The sequence below is a fragment of the Culex quinquefasciatus genome, chromosome 2, assembly GCF_015732765.1.
Source record: "Culex quinquefasciatus strain JHB chromosome 2, VPISU_Cqui_1.0_pri_paternal, whole genome shotgun sequence".
Lineage (NCBI taxonomy): Eukaryota > Metazoa > Arthropoda > Insecta > Diptera > Culicidae > Culex > Culex quinquefasciatus.
The window spans coordinates 115,067,366-115,081,977 of NC_051862.1; the positions used below are offsets into that span (position 1 = coordinate 115,067,366).

Sequence of the window (14,612 nt, forward strand, 5' to 3'; positions counted from 1 at the left end):
GGGTATAGGGCACTAAATAGCACTAAATGAGCACTAAATTTGAGCACTGAAAAACATTCAAAATGGCGACATCTGAAATCTGACTTTTGAACTTTGTATGGCGATTTGTATGGAAACTATGAGGGCACTAAATGTGGAGTATAGGGCACTAAATAGCACTAAATGAGCACTAAATTTTAGCACTGAAAACCATTCAAAATGGCGACATCTGAAATCTGACTTTTGAACTTTGTATGGCGATTTGTATGGAAACTATGAGGGCACTAAATGTGGAGTATAGGGCACTAAATAGCACTAAATGAGCACTAAATTTAAGCACTGAAAACCATTCAAAATGGCGACATCTGAAATTTGACTTTTGAACTTTGTATGGCGATTTGTATGGAAACTATGAGGGCACTAAATGTGGGGTATAGGGCACTAAATAGCACTAAATGAGCACTAAATTTTAGCACAAAGAAAATTCAAAATGGCGACATGTGTCATCTGGCTTGTATTTCAAATTTTGTATGGCAATTTGTATGGAAACTATGAGGGCACTAAATGTGGGGTGTAGGGCACTAAATAGCACTAAATGAGCACTAAATTTTAGCACAACGAAAATTCAAAATGGCGACATGTGTCATCTGGCTTGTATTTCAAATTTTGTTTAGCAATTTGTATGGAAACTATAAGGGCACTAAATGTGGGATATAGGGCACTAAATAGCACTAAATGAGCACTAAATTTTAGCACAAAGAAAAATTCAAAATGGCGACATGTGTCATCTGGCTTGTATTTCAAATTTTTGTATGGCGATTTGTATGGAAAATATAAGGGCACTAAATGTGGGGTATAGGGCACTAAATAGCACTAAATGAGCACTAAATTTTAGCACAAAGAAAATTCAAAATGGCGACATGTGTCATCTGGCTTGTATTTCAAATTTTGTATGGCAATTTGTATGGAAACTATAAGGGCACTAAATGTGGGGTATAGGGCACTAAATAGCACTAAATGAGCACTAAATTTTAGCACAAAGAAAATTCAAAATGGCGACATGTGTCATCTGGCTTGTATAGACCGAAGCTTTTAACAGCGGCCTTCCACAGCCCTCCGTGGTGCGGCGATCGGGCAGGGTTGAAGTGCACAGTGAGCGGCGACTGCATCCGACGAGTGCATCGCATCGAATGCTCGGCGCAGTTCCTCCAGGTGGCGATTAGCCCCGACGAACGTTCGGGCGTTATCGCAGTAGAGGACGGTCACGCGGCCGCGACGTCCAACGAGACGCTTTAGGACGTTTATGAACGACGCGGGCGTGAGGTCGTACACCATGTCGATGTGTACCGCTTTCGACCACATACAGACGACGATCGCGACGAATAATTTGACGGACGCGCCGCGACGATTCGGTGGCCTTACGGCGAACGGCCCGCAGTAGTCGACACCACTGCTCGCGAACGCGCGCGACGGAACGAGACGAGCTGCTGGCAAAGGCCCCATCATCTGGTCAATGCTTCTTGGCTTGCAGTGGAAGCAGTCCAGACACTCGTTGACGACTCTCCTCGCAACATCTCGCCCCTGACCGGCCAGTAGCGCTGACGTAGCGTCGATAGCAGCAGTTGTGGACCCGAGTGTAGAGTATCCCAGTGGGTGTTTTTGGCGATCAGATGTGTCAGATGTGCTTTGGCGGGCAAAATTATGGGGTACTTGGTGTCGAACGGTAAGCTGCTGTTTTCCAACCGGCCGTGCACTCTGAGCAGACCCTCCGGGTCGATGAAGGGATTCAAGGTCTTGATTTGGGATTTGAAATCGAAGTCTTTACGGACTGGGCCAGGGTTTTTGAGAAGATGCTTGATCTCCTGAGCGAAGTGGGTGCGCTGCGTCAGTGTAATGAGCAGCTTGAGTGTGTTGTCAATTTCTCGAAACTTTAGAAAACCATTTCGTCGTTCTTCGGGACGGCTGCGACAGTTGTCCGTGAATCTCCGAATCCAAGAGACTGAGCGGAGCAGGGGCAAGAGTGCGGAATGATCTTGGATTTGGATGCGATCTTCGAGAGAGCTTGTTGTGAGCACCGACACAGTTTGGCGTGCTTCGTCGTCACGAGCCTGCATGTGTAATGGTGAGAGTTCAATGCAGTTTGGGGCCAATGCGAAGAGGGCAGCTCGATGACCTCTGGTCCGTGCTCCCACAATAAAGGAGAAAAGCGCGGAACTTAACCTCAAAGGTAAACAACCGAATGAACTTTTTTGACAGGTGTCAGTTCCGGGCATTTAAAATTATAATTTTGTTCCGGTTGTTCCGTTTCGCATGGACACAAATTCGACCAAAAACACGGCAAGGACACGGCCACGGGAATGGCCAGGAACAGGCACCTACACGGCCAGGGACACGAAAACGGCCAGAAGCACGGGCACGAACACGGGCAGGAGTCCGGACAAAGACACGGCCTAGAGCACGGCCACGGGAACGACCAGGAACAGGCAACTACGTGGTCAGGTGCACGTACACGAACACGGCTAGAAGCACGGACAAACACACGGACACTTATACGAAAAAAAACTCGGATATGACGTTTCGCGCAATCGGAAGCAAATTCAAATTCAAAAAAATTCTAAGTCCCGATTTGACACCTGTCAAACCACTCAAATGGCACTCACAAAATGAATACTGAGTTCTTTGAGTTCATTTGCTACGTCACAGTTTTCTTGCCTATACACATCCAACCAGCTCTGAAGGAAGAAGTCCCCGAGAAATAAGATCTGCTGGATTCAGGTGGGTTGGGATGTGACGCCAGGGCATGCCCTGCGTGAGGCGTTGGATTTCTGCGATCCGGTTCGAGACGAACACCTTCCAGGTTGATGAGCACGACGCAATCCAATGCAAGACGATCGCAAAATCGGACCAGTAGACCACTGGACAGCTCAGGTTGGTAGCTTCCAGGACAGCTGCGGTCAGTTGGGCCCCCAGCAGAGCTGCGCACAGCTCGAGACGGGGGATCGTTAATCTGCGCCTAGGGCAGACGCGAGATTTCGAAATGAGCAGGTTGACCTTCGACCTGCCGTACGAGTTAGTTGACTTCACGTAGATACAAGCGCCGTACGCTTTGTCGGACGCGTCCGAGAAACAGTGCAGCTCGATGACCACTGAGTGATCGATTAGAACTCGGCGAGGGATTTTGAGCATGCTGAGGACGCGAATTTCGATTCTGTACTGCTTCCACCATTCTTGATACTCCTCTGGCAGCTCTTGGGTCCACCCGAAGTTCTTTTCCCACAGCGATTGGAGAAACATTTTTGCTCGAACAATGACTGGTCCTGCCATACCAGTTGGGTCGAACAGCTGCGACAATTCCGAGAAAATGAGTGCCTTCGTGATTGGCTCCGTCGAGTTGTATTCGGGAACCTTGCAGCTGAGGTGGTCAGGCACCGGCTGCCACAGAAGGCCGAGCGTCTTGATCGATCCGGATTCGCTGAGCTCCAACTCGGTTCGGGGATCTCGGAGTTCCTCGGGAATGTGAGACAGAACGCGAGAACTGTTGCTGCACCACTTGCGCATGGTGAAACCGCCAGATCCAAGAAGTTCGATGAGTTGACGATTAGTTTCCATCAAGCGGTTCTCGTCGTTGTCACCCGATAGGTAGTCGTCCACGTAAAACGATCGCTTGACTTGAGGAGCAGCGAAGGGGTAGTTTTCTGCCTCGTCGTCGGCCAGCTGGTTCAGGACGCGGGTTGCGAGGTACGGCGCGGGGGCGGTACCGTAGGTAACAGTGTTCAACTGATACATCTTCAGGTCCTCGTTCGGGGTTGATCGCCATAGAATCTGCTGCAACGGCCGATCGTCCGGATGGACGAGTACCTGCCTGTACATTTTCTCCGCGTCGGCAGTGACGACGTACTTTGGCAGACGAAATCGCAGAATGGTGTCCAAGAGTGGTGGTTGCACCGTAGGTCCAATGTAGCATAGATCGTTGAGCGAGATGTTGTTTGACGATCTACACGAAGCATCAAAGACCACTCTGGTTTTTGTTGTTGAATTGGCAGACGAACCACGTACCGACCGTCAGGGGCTCTAGTGTGGGTCTTCACAAAATGATTCTCGCAATACCGTTCCTCGAGGGACAGGGCTTTCCCTGTCTCAAAGCTCTCCACCTCCCAGAACTTGCGAACTGCAGCTTCCAGCCGTTCGACAGCAGTAACGTTGCAAGTTACGGTTTGTTGTGCAGGTGCATCCGTGTCGCCAGCGACGACGTATCCAAAGACAGTGTTGCGTAGTGTTGGTAGGCCAGATCCAATCGATAGTTGTTCACCCTGCAGGATAGCGAAAAAGTGCTTGACGCCAATGATCATGTCGACGTCATGAGCGATGTTGAATTTTGGATCGGCAAGTGGGAGGTGGCGAGGAATGACCCACTTCGAAACATCCACCCCAAGTAACATTATTTGTCACCGATGCTTAATCCAGACAAGTTTGAAACAAACAAAATGAGTAGATACTAGTGCTGTTAAACGTTAATTAACGTTAACGCGTCCGTTAATCGTTAAAATTAACGTGAACGCGAACGGAGCCTACGTTGATCTTAACGAGAACGCGAACGGAACACGTTAATTAACGCCGTTAATTAACGTCGTTAATTAACGCGTTAATCCTTCTGAGGCCCCGACTTTGAAGGCCTGTATATCCCGAATGACAACATTTAGCGGGTTACTTCCAGTTGCATTTTACGGGCATTAACTGTGACTATGAGTTCCCGGTGAGGTTATTTGTCCAAAACTACCACCGGTTCCGGCAACCCGGAACATCCGTCAAGCATGTTTTTTTAAAGCTTTTGTCATTCAATCGACATTTGAGCCAATGTTATGAAACCTTGTTTGTAGTACATAGGTACACTGAATACCTTGGGTAAGTTCAGGGCATCTGTGGCCACTCCGGAACCGATTCCATGGTACCACGCAAATGGTTCCGATGATTGTGATTATCAAAAGTCGACATGTTGCTTATCAAATTTAGTGAAATGAAACTCATTAATCAGCTATTATCATGCCGGTGTCCTTTGACCCGATCGGACCAATCCGGAACCGGTTACCGGTGACCGGAGGAAGTGTAGTGAGTATAGGAAAAGTCCTTTCATGCGACATATCAAACATCATGAAATTGAAAATTATAACTAGGCTTAGTGATTTTTCACGCTCGAAAATTGCAAATGTCTCGGGGACCTGAATTTTAGAATACCAAATTTCACGCAAATTTCGCGGAACGTTATTTTTTTTAAATATCTCTGAAAGTTTTATGTTAAAATCACAGGAACTACTTTTATGCATCATTAGTTATTAATCTTCAATAAAAAAAATCATTACTACATTTGAACGTGACACGAAAAAAATCTCTTAATTTTCAAAAAAGTTTCCACCGGGTTTGTTCGGGATGGTCTCTATTTATATTTCGAAAAAAAAAATGCAGGGCATGCGTATTCTCATTTATTGAACTTTTTTTTAAATATCCAACAAATAATTTTGAAATTTTAATGGGCAAAACCAGTATAATTTGTAAACAAAATATTTAAAGAAAAAATATTTTTTTTAAGTTTATATAATTATAATAGCGAATGAAAATATAACTAACTTTATTTGGTTTTTTAAAAAACTGAAAATCTGAACAGTTTATAAAATTTCACGAATTTCACGCCATCCACGAAATCGTTTATAAAAACCACTAACCCTGTATAAGTAATAAAAAAGGGTATTCACTCGCTTAATTCTACAGTATTTAATAAGGCTATTTTTATTTCTATTTGAGTTTGACAAATTATTTTTAAAAAATCATTACATTTCCAAACAAACATAAAATTTCACGGGATTTCACGGAAAAAGCTAAATTTCACGGATTTCACGCTGTCCGTAAAATCGTGAAATATCACTAACCCTAATTATAACCAATGAAGGCCAAACTGACGTCATCAGGGTTGATCCTTCCGGAATCGGCCATTGGAGGCCGGAATCGGCCGGAATCGGCCATTGGAGGCCACAGTGCTTCCCCCTCCCCTCTCGCTTCTCCTGCATCATAGATAAAGTGTCGACGCCTTTGAAGAATTTCATATTATTAATAAATATATTTTAGCTATACCACAGAGTAAGACAGAGTTACCACTGCCACTTGATTTATGGTTCCACTTTGTGGTACATCGCACGCCTGCTACCAGCAAACCTTATGGAGCCAAAAAGTAAAATGACATTTATTTGGACTGCTCGCTCTGTGTTACTTTGTGGCTATACACTTGTATTGGTTGGCTGGTTTTAAAATCATTGACAGAACATTCGGAAGTGGTTCCGCAACGCAAACTAGGAGGCCTTGAACTAAAAATCAAGCAAATTTGACAATTGACGTAATAAACAGCAACTACTGGCTCTTTGATTGGGTTTCCATGGTAACCGGCGAGATGAGAGTGTCAAACCTGTACAATTCAGCTGGCTACTTGGCCTTATTGGATGGAATGCAATGGGACTCCAACTGCCTACCATCTTGTAGCCTACAAACTGCAAAAGCGCACTGGAGTTTAAAGGCTGGTCAACCGGAACCAATACAAAAGTTTAATTGTATATTTCCTGAATAAAATAAAAAATCTACATATTGAATCATAAGGCATCGACATGCATCTAAGAGGACATAATTTTCGATTTCATGAAGTTAGATATGTCGCATGAAAGGACTTTTCCTATACTGACTACACTTCCTCCGGTCTCCGGTAACCGGTTCCGGATTGGTCCGATCGGGTCAAAGGACACCGGCATGATAATAGCTGATTAATGAGTTTCATTTCACTAAATTTGATAAGCAACATGTCGACTTTTGATAATCACAATCATCGGAACCATTTGCGTGGTACCATGGAATCGGTTCCGGAGTGGCCACAGATGCCCTGAACTTACCCAAGGTATTCAGTGTACCTATGTACTACAAACAAGGTTTCATAACATTGGCTCAAATGTCGATTGAATGACAAAAGCTTTAAAAAAACATGCTTGACGGATGTTCCGGGTTGCCGGAACCGGTGGTAGTTTTGGACAAATAACCTCACCGGGAACTCATAGTCACAGTTAATGCCCGTAAAATGCAACTGGAAGTAACCCGCTAAATGTTGTCATTCGGGATATACAGGCCTTCAAAGTCGGGGCCTCAGAAGGATTAACGCGTTAATTAACGACGTTAATTAACGACGTTAATTAACGGCGTTAATTAACGTGTTCCGTTCGCGTTCTCGTTAAGATCAACGTAGGCTCCGTTCGCGTTCACGTTTAGGTTAACTTTTAACGATTCCGTTAAGTTAAACGTCGTTAATTTAAACGTTTAACAGCACTGGTAGATACGACTAATGTGTAACCTTTGGCGTGACTGGAAAAGCGCAATTTGGAAGCTGATTTGAAACATCTTTCAAGTTAAAAAAAATTGTTGAAAAAATGTTGTCAAAATGTTTCGATTAAGTTATCAAAATAAGAAATTTTGTAAAGTTGTACCAGGTATGTTATGTTTAAGTTGCAGCAATTTTATGTTAACACGTTGATTTCAGTGTTTACTTGAAGTTAAGTTATTCTGTCAGATATTTCTTCCCCTCAACAAATGCAAAACATATTTAGGAATGTTGATGTCTCAATTATGTTTTTGCTGATGATGAAAAAAATTACAAGTTCGAAAATGGTTTTCATTCCTTCTTCGGATTAGTATCTTATTATGGTAGTTATAATGGTCATTAAACATCTGATTAAACTGCGAATTAACTTTCTTCGAACGAAATTTAATTATACTTTTAATTTTTTTACGGGCCTTATTTTTTAAGGATATTTTGCCTTGAAAAATATTTCAAATGGCTGCAAAATAAATGCTAATGATTTTTTATCTATAAATACGTCAGATAGTCAGAAGAAAACCTCAAGCTTTGAATAATGTGATTCATTTCAAACCAAATTTAATCAGTTTATTTGCATAATTCTGGAACAATTTAATTTGTAATCATCAAAAAATTACAAGAATGAAAGAAACAGCATGGCCTCCATCGAAAACAGGGTCAAATCGAGGCACCAATTAAAAAAAATATATAGCAAAATAATTGTTTATCTAAACTGACACATTTAATTGGGTACTAAAGCCCTATATAAATTTTTATGTACAACGGTAAAAAATACGATTAAAAACCATTTCTGATCACTTTTTTTCATTTTAATGCGAATTTTTTTTTTTGACAAGACAACATTTTTTCGATGGATCAACTATGGTCCCCTTGGAACGAGCTGTCAAGTAGGAGCTTTTCTGTCAAGAAGGACCGCGAGGTTAATTTTTCAAAATTGATTTAAAAATCCATTTTAAACTCTATGTGGTCGTACAAAGGGTCATTGTACTCACAAAAATAAGTTTTATCGCTGTAAACAATAATATCAGAAATCCAAGCTTCATTTTAGGACCCAATTTATCGATTATATTTTCTATGCACAAAGAAATTTTGAATTGAAAGTATTTACAATTAGATTAGAAATAATTAAATATATTCTACCAATTTTAAACCAATTAAACCTTCAGAGTCATATTTTTGATCATTATTAGCCTGTGTATCTTTTAATTCCGAAAATTATGAAGACTTCATATTAAAAGTATTTTCTACAGTATTTCAAAGTAAAAAACATTCGGATTGCATGTAAAATCATTATTGTACATCTTAACACGACCCTTGATACGACCCTGCTGTTTGACATTTTTGCCAAGTTTCAGTTTGTTGCATTTTTGTTGAGATAATGTTTTTGGAGCATCTCAACAAATGTTTTGTAATGTTGCAAACAAGTGTTCACATTTTGTCCTTTTGTAGCGGGAAGTGTCAACATGCCAAACGTTTTGGGTTAGTTGTGTTGAGCAGTTCATGTTTTCGTTAGATTAAAAATGATTTGTGCCGTGCAGACTGAAAAAAGAAAGAATTGCCGACCGGAAATGACTATCACGCAGCCACCGACACTTTCGCCAGTAAATCCACTAGACACTTTGGATTGTAGGTCTTTTGAAAGCGCATTGTTGGGCACAAAAACGTATAAAAACACTTTTTTATGTTCCGGTGGTCGATTCCCCAATTCTGGAGATCTTCTTTGGGTAGGGTTGAGGGAAATCTGCAGGCTCGTAATCGTCAGACTAATTTTGCAATGCATCATTGTCGGAATCTATGGCAGACGTCAGGCCTAATCAGGGGTTGGGATGAATCCATCTGCTAGTCATTGTAGGTTCTGGTTTCTGTATGCTTTTCAATGGGGTCTGTATTTATGTTTACCAGTTTCGTCTTTTTCATACGCTACATTTAGCTGGTTCTTACGCCAGATTTCGGAATCCGAAAGCGATTATGGACCTTTCCTTTTCTTCAAAGTCCGCACTAGTTTTTACTCGTCGGACATAAACTAAATGAATCAAAACAATCACGCATTACGTTAATTTGTTTGGCTAATGAATGTTACCGCTACATATTCACAACATAGTTCTTACTAAATAAAAACAATCGGAAAGTTGTCAAGTTGTTACAAAAATAACTTAATGATAACAAAATATGTTACAACTCATCAGCTTTTTCAGTTTCCCAAAAGGCAAAAAGAAGGTCAAAGACACTCATAATATTTTGTTTCAAATTAGTTGTCAATAAGTGTCGCCCACAAAATCCAAATGGTTGTAACAAATGTAACTTTTTTACGCCCCTGATATAACATAGTTTGGACTTAGCCATTTGAAACATGTTTCGCGATGCTACTTGGGGCTGGTTCATCGGATCTTGCTCCAACCTCTTGAAGTAATCCAAGTACGACAGCTCCAGGACTTGCGGCTTTCGTACAGACGGTCCTTCCAGAACTGTTGCAAACTGTTCTTCCGGATGTTTAGGTAATACTCGTCAAACATGTCCCGCAATGAGAAATGGACTGCGGACCCTCGAGAGTGTAGGAGAAGACTTTCCAATTTAACGTGTAACCCTATTTTGATTTAAGTTGGCACCAGGGATGCCAGATACACAGATTTGTCTGTGTTTCACAGACTTTTGAGCTTGTGTCAGACATTTTTTGAGGTGCACAGACTTTAAAAAAACTTCACTAAATTATTATTTTGTAATCTTTTTTGTCGAAACTTATTTCGTTAGTCTTCAAATGCCTAAAAACGCAATTTCTGATGGATTTCAATGACTGTGTATTGATATATTTGAATTTTAGACAAATGCACAGACATACACAGACTTTTTTACAGACATTTTAAAAAAACAAGTGGCATCCCTGGTTGGCACCCCTGTTATCGGAAGAGCAACTGTCACCCACATAGAAAAATGGGCGGAAAACGGCCAGAAAGCGGGGACGTTTTGCCTGAAAGCGGGCCCGATTTTCAGCACGCTTTTTCCCCTCGTTGTGGCCCATTGCGTGCCAGAATGCAACATTTAGGCGGGCGTTACGAATTTTGGCCGCTGTGTTACGCCCGTCTCTGGCACGCTTTTGGGCCCGTTTTGACCACGATAACGGGCCTATAAACGGGGGACTGACGTGCCGGAAACCGGGGGGTTTCTCCTTCCTGTTTGCTTCGGATTTCATGTTAGGGCGATTAAATAAAATAGGGTGACAAATAAACACGACAAATTTTTTTTTATTTTTTTTTCTTGAATTAACAACAAAAATTAAGCTAATTACCTAATATGCTGAACAAAATATAAATTGGGTTAGTATGTAAACAGGTCATTAAATTGATTTTATTGGTAATTTGAACAAATTTAGTTTATTTTTGTAATATTTAGTTAAATTGAGATAAACTTAGTTAAATTAAGTTAAAATCAGTAAACCTTAAATATAGTTAAATAGAGTAAAATGTAGTTAAATTTATTAAGATTTAATTAAATTCAGTTGAATTTAGTTATATTTAATTAAAATAGGTAAAATGTTAGATTAAATAAAATTTGATAAGGTTTTGTAAAATTTCACTTCATTTATTTCAAATTAGTTAACTCTGGCTAAATTTAGTTATATCAAGTTCAAAACAGTTAAAATAAATTAAATTGACTTAAATTGAGTTATATATAGATAATGTTAGTTAAATTTAGTTAAACTTAGTTAATGTAGTAAAATTTAATTAAATATATTTAATTTTAGTTAGATTTAGTAAAATGTATTGAAATTTAGTAAGATTCAATTAAATTTAGTTAAATTTATTACATTTAGTCAAAATGAGTCAAATTTAGTAAGATTAAGTAAAATTTAGAATTTTGCCTAACTTATTTCAATTTAGTGAAACTTTGTTAAATTTAGTGAAATTTAGTTAAATTCAGTTTATTAAGTTAAATTTAGTTATATTTATTTAAACTTAGTTAAAATCAATTGAATTTAGTAAGATTTAATTAAATTTAGTTGAATTTAGTTACATTTAAATTTAGTTGAATTTAGTTACATTTAGTCAAAATAAGTCAAATATAGATTAGAATAAGATTAAGTAAAATTTAATTAAGTTTCGTGAAATTTCACCTAATTTATTTCAATTGTGTTAAATTTAGTTAAACTTTGTTGAATTTAGTTGAATTTAGTAAAATTAAGTTGAATTTAGTTAAATTTAGTCAAATTAAGTGAATTTTAGTTAAATTTAATTAAAGTTAGTTGAATTTAGAAACATTTAGGAAAAATAAGTGTAAATTAGTTAGATTAAGTTTCGTAACATTGGATAAATAAAGTTATAATTAGTTAAAATTAGTTAAATTAATTTTAATTTAGTTAGATTTAGTCAAATTAAGTTAAATTTGATTAAATTTGATTAAATTTAATTATAGTTAGTTGAATTTATTTACATTTTGGGAAAAATAAGTGAAAATTTCTTAGATTAAGTAAAACTAAATTAAGTTTCGTAAAATGTCGCTTAATTTATTTCAATTTAGTTAACCTTGACTAAATTAAGTTATATTAAGTTAAAATTTGTTAAACTAAGTTAAATTGAGTTAAATTTAGTAAAGCTAAATTTAGTCAAATTGAGTTAAATTTAGTAAGATTTAATTAAATTTAGTTACATTTAGTCAAAATGAGTCAAATTTAGTTAAATTAAGTAGAATTTAATTAAGTTTCGTAATATTTTGCCTAACTTATTTCAGTTTAGTGAAAGTTTATTAAACTTAGTCAAATTTAGTTAAATTCATTTTTTTTTATTCAGTTGAATTTAGTTTTATTTATTTAAACTTATTTAAATTTTGTTAAATTCATTTGAATTTAGTAAGATTTAATTACATTTAGTTGAATTTTGTTACATTTTAATTTAGTTGAATTTAGTTAGATTTAATTAAATTTAGTTGAATTAAGTTACATTATGTCAAAATATGTCAAATATAGATTAGAATTAGTTTCAGTAAAATTTAATTAAGTTTCGTCAAATTTCCCCTAATTTATTTCAATTGAGTTAAATTTAGTTAAACTTTGTTGAATTTAGTAAAATTTAGTTGAATTTAGTAAAACTCAGTTGAATTTAATTAAATTTAGCCAAATTAAGTTAAATTTAGATAGATTTAATTAAAATTAGTTGAATTAAGTAACATTTAGGAATAATAAGTGTAAATTAGTTAGATTAAGTAAAATTTAATTAAGTTTCGTAACTTTGGCTAAACTAAGTTATATTAAGTTGAAATTAGTTAAATTAATTTAAATTTAGTTAAATATAGTTAGATTTAGTCAAAATAAGTTACATTTAGTTAGATTTATTTAAAGTTAGTTGAATTTATTTACATTTAGGACAAATTAGTGAAAATTAGTAAGATTAAGTTAAAATTTAATTAAGTTTCGTGAAATGTCGCTTAATTTAGTTCAATTTTGTTAACCTTGGCTAAATTATGTTTTATTAAGAAATTTTTTTTAAACTAAGTTAAATTTACATTAATTGAGTTATATTAAGTCAAGCTAAATTCAGTCAAATTTAGTTAAATTTAGTAAGATTTAACTAAATTAGTTGAATTTAGTTACATTTAGTCAAAATAGGTAAAATTTAGTTAGATTAGGTAAAATTTAATTAAGTTTCGTAAAATTTTGCCTAATTTATTTCAATTTAGTTAAACTTAGTTAAATTTAGTAAAATTAATTTAAATTTAGTTATTTTCAGTTAAACATAGTTAAATTTGATTAAATTCAGTTGAATTTAGTAAGATTTAATTAAATTTAGTTGAATTCAGTTACATTTAGTTAAAAAAGTAAAATTTAGTTAGATTAACTAATATTCAATTAAGTTTTGCAAAACTTAGCATAATTTATTTCAATTTAGCTAACTTTGGATGAATTTAGTTATATCAGGTTAAAATTAGTGAAATTTAGTTCAAGTTAGTTAAATTGAACTATATTTAGGTACATTTAGTAATATTTATTTAAACTAAATTAAATTTAGTATCATTTAGTTAAATTTAGTTAAATAGACTTAAATTTACTAAAATTTAAAAAAATTAGTTAAAATAATAAAATTTAGTTAGATTTAGTAAAATTTAATTAAATGTAGTAAAATTTCGTTTAATTTGCTTCAATTTAGCTAAATTTGGCTTAATTAAGTTATATTAAGTTAAAATTAGTTAAATTCGATTATATTTAGTTAAATTTAGTTAAAATAAGTAAAATTTATTTAAGTTCATTGCAATTTCTTTTAATTTATTTCAAATTGGATAAATTTAGTTCGACAAAGCTTGATTTCGTTGAATTTACTTAAATTTAGTTTAATTCTCTTAAATTTGGCTAAATTTTAATAAAATCAGTATAAAAAAGTTGAGTTATTTTAAATTTAGTTGAAATATATTAAATTTAGTAAAACTAGGTAAATTTTGTAGAATTAAGTAATTTTTTTAAAATTTAGTTAAATTATGCTAAATTAAGCAAAATTAGTTTAAATTTTCCTAAATGTGGTTAAATTTACATAAATTTAACTAAGTTAAGTAAAAATTGGCTAAATTTAGTAAAATTTTGCTAAATTAAGTTAAATGTATGTAAAATTTGCTGAATTTATTTAAGTTTTGTTAAAATGAATATGATTAAGTAAAATATGGTTAAATTTATTGAAATAAGAAAATTTAGTAAAATTACGTTAAATAAGATAAATTTAGAAACTAAAATTTAGTGATGTTTAGAAAATCTATGTTTAATTTTGTTAAATTCAGTTAAGTTTAATAATTTTCACTAATCTTTGTTAAATTAAATTATTAAATTATTTAAAATAAGATAAACTAAGTAAAAATTGATATAATTAAGTAAAATAAAGACAAATCTAGTTAAATTATGTTATATTTAGTAAGATTGAGTTAAGTTTGGCAGAACTAAAGTTAATTAATTTAATTTTATGTAAATTAAGTTAAATTTTGTTTAAAAATGTATCGTTTGGCGAAATTTCGTAAAATTTAGTTTAATTTGGCCAAAATGAGTTAAATTCCTTGTTAAATTCAGTTAAATTTGGTTTAATTAAATAAAATTAGGTTAAATTAAGTAAAATTTATTTATGTTTAGTAATTTTTCGCTTAATACAGTAATGTTACTTACTAAAGAAGTATTAAGCTTAATTAGCTGAATTCACTTAAATTTAGTAAAATTCAGTTAAATTTACCTAAATTTGGCTTAATTTAGATAATATTAGTAAAATAG

The 14,612-nt window shown here is 35.3% G+C and overlaps 1 protein-coding gene across 1 annotated transcript; it reads right to left on the reverse strand.

Annotated features, from left to right (window-relative positions):
* Nucleotides 1–1,481: 1,481 nt before the first annotated feature.
* LOC119766273 lies at nt 1,482–4,328 on the reverse strand. The gene is made up of 3 exons (XM_038250717.1): nt 4,036–4,328; nt 2,707–3,973; nt 1,482–2,087 (listed from the first exon to the last, which is right to left on the reverse strand). The coding sequence occupies exons 1-3, from the start codon at nt 4,326–4,328 to the stop codon at nt 1,482–1,484; spliced, it is 2,166 nt and encodes a 721-aa protein (XP_038106645.1).
* Nucleotides 4,329–14,612: the final 10,284 nt, after the last annotated feature.

Excerpts from the sequence above, each read along its gene's own strand:
- LOC119766273 (XM_038250717.1), bottom strand. The coding sequence starts at position 4,328 with ATGATCATTGGCGTCAAGCACTTTTTCGCTATCCTGCAGGGTGAACAA. Across the intron at positions 3,974-4,035 it reads ACTAGAGCCCCTGACGGTCG|ATCGTCAAACAACATCTCGC; the intron begins GTACGTGGTTCG and ends TGCTTCGTGTAG. Across the intron at positions 2,088-2,706 it reads GACTTCTTCCTTCAGAGCTG|GCTCGTGACGACGAAGCACG; the intron begins GTTGGATGTGTA and ends TTACACATGCAG.